This window comes from Eublepharis macularius, chromosome 4 (assembly GCF_028583425.1).
Source record: "Eublepharis macularius isolate TG4126 chromosome 4, MPM_Emac_v1.0, whole genome shotgun sequence".
Lineage (NCBI taxonomy): Eukaryota > Metazoa > Chordata > Lepidosauria > Squamata > Eublepharidae > Eublepharis > Eublepharis macularius.
In genome coordinates, this window is record NC_072793.1 from 28,031,108 (window position 1) to 28,039,909 (window position 8,802).

The 8,802-nt window shown below is 43.8% G+C and overlaps 1 protein-coding gene across 1 annotated transcript in view; it reads left to right on the forward strand.

Moving 5' to 3' along the window:
- Positions 1-7,835, forward strand: part of ASPSCR1 (ASPSCR1 tether for SLC2A4, UBX domain containing) — an 86,805-nt gene extending 78,970 nt beyond the window's left edge. The window contains exons 14-17 of the mRNA XM_054977502.1: positions 4,647-4,698; positions 6,029-6,098; positions 6,361-6,563; positions 7,677-7,835. Coding sequence (XP_054833477.1) covers positions 4,647-4,698; positions 6,029-6,098; positions 6,361-6,563; positions 7,677-7,690 — 339 coding nt within the window. The 3' untranslated portion in view covers positions 7,691-7,835. The remainder of the gene's footprint in view (positions 1-4,646; positions 4,699-6,028; positions 6,099-6,360; positions 6,564-7,676) is intronic.
- Positions 7,836-8,802: the final 967 nt, after the last annotated feature.

Genomic DNA, 8,802 nt, shown 5'->3' on the forward strand with positions numbered 1-8,802 from the left:
TTGAATCTGGGAGAACCAGGTTCAAATCTCCACCCTGCTGTAGAGGCTTACGGAATGGCCTTGGTCCAGTCATATGCACTCAGCCTAACCTACCTCACAGGATTGTTGTGAGGATAAAATGGAAAAGGAGGAAATGCGGTAAGCCACTTTTGGCTTCCATTGTGGAGAACAGCGGGGTATAAATGAAGGAGACATGGGATGTGCATCTAGTTCGGTGACTAGGTGGGTGTTGATGGAAGGAGGAGCTTTTCTTGGCACATTCCTGAGGTGGGTATGTGCTTGCAAGCATTGTACCTTGGACTGAAAGTATTGTGATCCAGTGGGCCAGAGATATTGTAGAAGGGCATGCATTTTTCATACATGGTGGGCTAGAGGATGTATAGGTCATGTTAGAGAAATGTCTTTTTCCTTTCTGTGGCCAATGAAGCCCATTCCGGATTCCAGTGAAACAGACATGAAAGATTACAGAGAAAGCAAAGAAAACAAGTGGTTCGGGAGTGAATGTACAGTGTACCTTGTGTGAAAGGGGAGGACTGAGCTATAGATGAACACCAGCGAGGGACATTTTTATTGGCCAGGCCTTAGGAAGAAAAAAAAGCAGGTAGATGCTGGAGTGGGGGGCAAAAATGAGCCACGAGGAGGAGGCTGTGGTTTGTGTGCTCACGAGCTGCTGTCTCATTCCTTTAAGTCTCTTCCAATTAAAAGAGCTTTGGACTGATGTCTTGCCAGTGGTGGGAATTGGTTAGCGGGGAGGAGCTTGAAAGCTTTAGCTGGACTTATTTGTCAAGTTGTGAGTAAAAATAGGGTAGCTGCTCTTATTGAGGCACGCTCTGTGTATACTGCAGCATTTGTGTGTGCCTGTGTGCTGAGTGTATCTGTGTCTGTCTCATTCTTGGACTGTATTCCTCCACTCTCCGTCGCTCCCTCTTTCTTTGTGCCTCACTCACAGGCCCTGCCATGAATTTTCTCTGACCCCTTGGGGCCATTCCCACATGAAGCTTTGATGTGTGTGCCCAGAGCTTGATTGACAAGGAAGTTTTAGTGGCGGCAACGGGAGAAACCGAAAAGGGCAGGGCTTTGAACTAAAGGGCTTTGAGCTCTGAGATGCTGTGCTTAGTTATCTCCTTCAGAATGTTAATTATTCATCACGATAATTGGGCAGGAGAGGAGAAGAGAGAGGGAAGGTTATTAAAAAATTCCAACACTAACTCGCTACAAAAACCTCATTTTCCAAATTTGTGGCTGGTGCGAAAAGGATGGTGGTTGTGTGTGTGTTTGTGTGTGAGTGTGTAAGTGAAGAGGTTGGGGGGGCACACTTGTTGTTGTTGTTATTGTTTCCCTAAATAGTAGGATCCCTTCAGATGAAGGGAACGGAGACTTCAAAGCTTTTGTAAGAGTTTTCTCTGGGATTTCTTAACAGTGTCTGGTACTTTTTAATTAAAAAGTTTACGGAGAGCCGCCTTTGTGACTGGCCTTTGGCGGAGCCTGCAACCTTGGGTCCTGCTGCTTGGGAAAGGAAATGTTTAAAGAGCCTAATAAATATTGTTTCCTACTGCTAAGATGTCAGGTTGGCAGTATGAAAGTCCTGATCATTACAAAGAAGGTGACTTGCAGTGCTGATTTGGGGGGTGGGGGGTGGTCTCTCTTCTTCCTGGAAGCTATATGCTGGCAGCCATTTTACGTACACGTAACTCCCCAGTTCTCTCTTCTCCCTCCCCGATGTTTGATAGAGCCAGCCATCATGTCATATGCTCATTTCCAGTCTGTAGGTCCCTAAGGTTTGTTCTTTGTTAAAAGGTTATTTGCTGTTGTGCTGGATTATTCCTAGCAGGGTGTCCAGAATCAGACATTTAAAGTAGTAACAAGTCTTGAGCTACAAAAGAATATAGGATATTATCAATTATTATTGTTAAGCTTTAGACTTTCATTTAGTTTATATGCAGCCTTTCTTCCATGTGTTAACAAAAAATGATATGTAGGATTCTCAAGAGATCTCCCATCCAACCGGTGAACAGGCTCTAACCTGCTTAGCTTTAGCAAGGATAGCCCTCTCTTCCATGAATCTGTCCATTCATCTTTTAAATCCATCTATGTTAGCGGCAATCATCACATCTGGTGATAGTGAGTTCCACAAGTTATGTGAAGTAATTCTTTTTTGTCTGTCTTGCATCTATTGTCATTAGATGACCCCGAGTTCTAGTATTGTGGAAAAGGGGAAGGGGGAGTTAGAATTTTGTTTTACATGATGTGCATCACTTTGCACTTCAAAGTCATCTGCCATTTTGTTGCCCACTCATCCAATTTGGAGAGATCCTTTCGGAGTTCTTTAAAATCCCCTTTTTTCACCATCCTGAACAACTTGGTGCAATCTACAAATTTGCTACCTCACTGTTCACCTCATTTTTCAGGTCACTTAGGAATAAATTAAATAGAGCTGGTCCCAATACATATCCCTGGGGGCCTTCACTGCTCATTTCTCTCCAATGTGCAAACTGTTCAGTCTTTTCCATCTTCTGTTTCTTTTTTAACAAGTTACCAATCCATAAAAGAAATACCCTCTTTTCTTGTGATTAAGTTTATTCAGAAACCTGTGGTATAGCAGATTAGCAAGGCTTTTGGAAGTGTAAGTGTCTACTGGATCACTCCAGTATGCATTCTGGTTGACACTCTCAAGGAATATTAAGATGTTAGAGAAGCAGGGTTTCCCTTTACAGAAGCCATGCTTCATTCATCTTCAGCAAATCTCATTCTTATGTGTGTTTAAAAATCTGTCTTTTACATTTTTACCAGTTTACCTGGGGAGAGATGTTAAATGACATCCTGGATATTTTCCAGTGTTCTGGCACAGAAGATGATGTTAGTGAGAAAATACATATATTTGTTAGAAGATCAGTAAATTCATTTTGGAGTCCTTTGAGAGCTCGTACGTGTATACCGTCTGGAACCAGTGATTCGTTAACTTTCAACTTGTCAGCCCTAAAACTACTTGTTTAGACCCCTCTGTTTGACTCATTTCTCCTTGAGAAATTTGATTCAGGGCAGTAATCTGTCCAAAATTTTCCACTGCAAACACAAATGCAAAGAACTCCCTTCAGCGGATCTGAATCTTCCCTACTCCCTTTCAGTAATCCTTTCATGCCTTTGTGATTTAATGATCCATCAGCTTTGTTGGTTTTCTACATAGGAAATGTTACCACTCTTTTCCCCATTGGTAGTAAACGCTGAGTTGGAAATCCTGTGTTTCTGTCAGATGAGTAGCTCTGCTCTGAAAAACTAAATTCTGTCCATATTAATAGCAAAATACTACCTTTCTGTTCTGTTGGACAAAAGTACCAATGCTTGCATGGTCAGAATCTAGAAGGAAGCCTACATTTTCCTGATCAATGGAATGTTTGTAAGAACAATAAGCCCTGCTGGCAATAGAGCAAATACTGACACAGATTCATCCGGAATGTGTAGTCCATTCCCTGCCGATGTGGCAAGAGGTGTTTTATCACGGTATTAATACAAGGTATTCATTGACATTTTTGTAATTAAGCTCCAGTATTGCCTGCAAAATGTAAAATGTGTGGCATCAGTTTTGAAGAACATGCAAATTAAATTACAGCCTTTTTTAAAAAAAATCAGGCACCCAGTTGCATGTCCTTTGAATAAATGGTTTGCATATGCACAAACCCTTTAAAACTGATGCAGTGTGTATATTTTGATCTCAGAACATAAGTATAAAATGTCTCACAAGAAGCAGCCTTTCGTCAGGAGGGCCATATGAGAGAAAACATTTCAGGTCTACAAAATTAGGTTGAGGTTGAAGGTCTCTGGGAAGGTCCCAGTAAAAGCAGATATGGTCTCTGTGGATGTTAGTTGAGGTCCTCAAGTATTTGGTATAATCACAGCTAGTGACATACGCATGAGAAATCTCCACACCTTCTTTTCATTTGGATTTTCCTTAAATCCTGTTCTATATTTTAAGGGGATTTATCGCCAGCGTGGAAGCTTAGATTCTTGAGAAGCAGCGCATTGGCAAGCAGATACTAATATCTTTTCTCACATGGTGTTTATTTATTTGAAATATTTATATTTCACTTTTTCATATCATTCAAAGTAGTTTAAAATAAAAACAAGTGAAATCACAATCCTCAAGTAAAGCTCAGGAGCAGGGCTTTTTTTTTCTGGGAAAAGAGGGGGTGGGACAGAGTTCCGGAACCTCTTGAAAATGGTCACATGGCTGGTGGCTCCGCCCCCTGATCTCCAGACAGAGGGGAGTTGAGATTGCCAAGCTTGGTGTCGCGGAGGGCAATCTCAACTCCCCTCTGTCTGGAGATCAGGGGGCGGGGCCACCAGCCATGTGACCATTTTCAAGAGGTTCCGGAACTCCGTTCCACCGCGTTCCTGCTGAAAAAAAGCCCTGCTCAGGAGTATCATCAAACCCTTCCCCAATCAGCAAGATTAAAACATCATAGCATCATAACTGAATGAAACATCTTTGGGCTGAATTCTGTGATAGCTTAAACTGCAGCTTTTTTAAAAAATGGGGGATATTACAGCCCTCAATTCCCCTGGGAGCCCACCACTTTAAGATGGAGCCACCACAGGAATTCTTCTTGTGCACCTTCTAACTCGGGGATTTCTCTCTCTTTTTGCTGCAGGCCAACCTCTTCCCTGCTGCAGTTGTACATTTTGGATCTGAAAAGGGCAGCAGTGAGTAGCCTTCCTTTCTTTCTCTTGCCTGTAAGAAGCTGCGCAGTTTCTGCAATTGCATCTGGAGAAACTATCTCTGGTTTCATGTGTTGCCAACAGAGGTTGACCCCAGATAAGGTTGAGTGGAGGAAATGTGGGCTATTGGTGGCTTAGAGCTTTTAGAGTAGGCCGCAAAATCTTCTAGCTAGAGATCAGCCCGAAGTCAGAGTCAGTGCAACGTAGAAATTATTGTTCAGGGAATGGTTGCTCTGAATTATTGAGTCTTCTCTGTTGCATTTATTGGTGGTGATTGTCTCTACAGGGGAATAGGTTGTATTCTGTACAGAACAGAATACAAAACTGAACATAATACAAAAAATGCAGCTAAATGTTTGGGTCACAGACAGAACAATGTTCCCTCCCAACTGCGGCAAAGCCTGCTTTCACACAAAGATGCGTGATTCGCATGGATCGCGTCTTGCTCAGTTCCACGGCTGCTAAGATTTTGGCTAGACTACGGTGTATTCCTGCTCTCGTATTTGTATCTTAGCTTAACATCCTTAGAAATGTTAAGGATACAAAACGGGCAGTGTGGTATTTTTAATTAGCTCAGATTCAGTCCGTGTAAGAACATGGGAACTTTGGAATTGCGCACATTCATGAGATAAGCATTAAGATTTCAAATTAAAATTGGGTCAGAAGAAGATGGCACTTTATTTGTATTCTGTATCTCCCATTTGTTGGGAGCAAGGCTTACCCTTGGTGCTATTCAGCATCAGTTTGTAAAAGCCTTCAGTTGCCTCCAGCGTAGAATCATTTGTGCAATGCATACTGTTATGGTTAACTTTAAATCACAGCTGAACTGCCTACTGTAGTGGAATGGGCCTTAAGAGGATTTGTCTACAGGAGAGATCAGAGCAAGATTGCGCTACAGACTTGAGAGGACATCTAGAAATCTCCTCTATCAGTGCAGTGTATTAGGAAGTGGCCGATGTTATAAAATTCTTTAGAGATAAACGATTAAAGAAACTTATACACACGTGGGACGAAGCGCCAGTGCTGCTTGTCTGGCAGCTTTATTTTTGTTACTATCATAGTCTTCACTTGATCAGCCCACAGACTGATGGGTGTTCCAAAAGCCACATTATCAGAAGTTTAGATGAGTAATTCTCAGCTTTGGAGGGACTTACGGGGCTTAAGTCTGGCTTGGGAGATCATTAGTCTCTTAAAGAACAGAGGTGCGTCCCCAGGCTTCGTTGATCTGAAGTACTGTGGTGCAGATACCGAAGGAGAATTTTTTACTTCATTTACAAAGCATGAACTTAGATTGGTGAGTGTGTCTGTTTTACAGATGACTATCTCAGATTGGACCTGCTGAAATCTGTAGTCTCTCCCTCAGAAGCTGACCTCTTAGTGGCTAGGTAAGTAGACATTGTGAATTAGGCTTTCTGGAGTAGGGACAGGATTATCGCCTCACTCACTGAAGAAAGCTTGCTTGCCTATGCACTCTCACCGCTTTGTAAATCTCCTCTGAATGGAGAGAAGCCTCCATGTTACCAAAATCCAGAAGGGATTAGAAGGTGTTGTGCTGATACACAGTCTCTAGGCCTTTGAGTTTTTTTTAGCAGAGACACAGCAGATGAAGACTAGTACAAACCCTTAACGTGTACGTTTTTCTGCCAGATACTTGTCCAAATCAGCAGTTCATACTGATCCTTCAAGTTCAGAATCTGTTTTTGATCTCCCACCTGAGCCAGATGAAGCCGATGAAAGCACAGTTGCAGAGCGCTCGGCAGCGGCGGCGGCGGCGGCAACCCTTGAAGTGCCACAGCCACAAGCAAGGAGAACTGCATCTGGGAAAGTGCCAAAGTGGCTGAAACTGTCAGGTATCGGCTGAAGTGTGAGATGCTTGCCTAGCAAGGGGTTTCCCTAGGAAAGAGGGATCCTGCATTGCTCTCTGGTGCTGCACATAACAGGTTTTGGAGCTAAGCAGTTTACCCAATGACATTAGAAGTGTAAGGAAAAGTGGGCCACTATACAGCAGGCCCAGTGGGATCAGAAACTGATAGTTTTCTGTGCCAGTGCCATGGGCTGGCTTTCATTCCTTTCTCTGAGGAACTGGAAATGGCCAAAGTGGAGATTAAATAGTGGAAAGGAAGAACGTGTGCCAAAAAATTCCCTGCGGGATGGTTTTAGCTTTGACATGGTATCTGAATATCATTATTTAGTGGTGGCGGTGGTGGGATTTCCTTAGAGCTGATACGCTGTGAGGGGGAGGCTTTTTGCTTTCCTTTGAATTGCATCAGTTTTCCTTTTCCAGTATCCCTGTCTAGAACGGTGCAGACGTGTCAATCTGTGCAGACTACAGCTGTGATCTCACCTATCGGTGTCCATCAGTACCCTGCAGTAGTATCAAGTATTGTCTGAATTGGGATCCCTAGCCTTTTTGAGCCTGCAGGCACCTTTGGAATTCTAATACAGGGTGGTGGGTGCAACCACGAAACGGCTGCTGCAGGAAGTGGAGCCATCCACAAAACGTAAAGGAGTGAGGTGGTGCATAACTCTCTTAGTAACACTTCAACATATCAGGCAGAAGGTTTGCTTAACAGGATGCCTTTTTAAATGAAAATATTTTTTTAAAATACTTTCTTGCATACACACAGCTTACTTTCAGTCACGCAAGAGAGATCCTTGTGCTGTGGTAGTAGTTGCTGCCAAAGCAACGTTTTTAAAGATCTGCACAGCCAATCAGATCTCCAGTGGCTAGTCCGAAGCTTTGCTGGGCAAAAGCCCTATCTGGTCCCACCCACTTTCTAAAATACTTGCCAGGCACCAGGAAAGGTGGTTGGTGGGTGCCACCGTGTTGGGGACCCCTGGTTTGGATTTCAGTTTGAGCGTATGCGGTACTAAGCAGATTCACAGAAGCAGGGTAAAAGTGGAAGCCAAATGGTGACAGAGAATGCTGCATTCTGTCATTTTGTCTTGCTCTTGTGTTTCAGGTGGGAAGAGATGAAGGGATTGTGATACCTGTCTTCAGAGAAATGCCTTGCCCAGCTGATTTCCCTGTGCCGCCTCATTCCTCTGAGCTGCACTTAAGAACATGCAGAAAGATGTGACTGAACAAACTTGATTTTTCAGAATAAAATCGCAGTACCCCATTTCCTGTTGCCAATTCTTCTGTGTTAAGAATGAGTGAAAGAAGGCTTGTCTGCCACATTGTGCTTTGGTTGTAGATCTCAACAGTAGGGGTAGAGAGAAGTTCTGGGTTTGCTATGTTTTCCAATAACATTTCATTTAATCCATTTATAGCCCGTCCTCCCCGCAAACAGACTCAGGGCGGGTCACAACAATGTCAGATAATATAAATACAATTTACATTAAAACCATGAAACCAGATAAATATCAATAAATACAAAAAGGCATCTACTGACAGTTCCAAATAAAAGGCTGTTGCAAGGCTCAGAAGTGCAACTAGTGGGATAAGATCACATCCAGGGCAGTCAGGAGGGACGACTCGCCATTCCCTCAGCCATAGGTGTGGCAGAACAGATCCATTTTACAAGCCCTGCAGAACTGTAATGGATCTCCACCAGGAAGAGTGTTCCACCAGGCTGGTGCCAGGGCCAAAAAAGCTCTGGCCCTGGTCAAGGCTAAATGAACGCCCTTCAGGCCAGGGATTACCAGCGACTGCTTATCTGCAGAACCCTCCAAGAGACATATGGGGAGAGGCAGTCCCATAGGTATGTTGGTCCCAGTCTGTTAACCTTGAACCGGATCCGAAACTCAACCAGTAGCCAATGCAGCTGGCACAGCACCGGATGGTTATGTGCCCTAACCGGTGTCCCTGTAATGACACGTGCTGCTGAATTCTGAACCAGCTGTTATTTCTGGGTCAGGCCCAAGGACAGCCCTGAGTAGAGCGAGTTACAATAATCCAGCCTGGAGGTGACGATTGCATGGATCACCGTAGCTAGGACCTGGGAGGAGAGAGAGGGAGCAAGCTGCCTGACCTGCCGAAGATGAAAAAATTCAAACCTGGCAACTGCCACTACCTGGGCCTCCACTGAAAGAGCAGTATCCAGGATCACACCCCGGGCATTCATGTCGACTTAGGCATTAACTGCA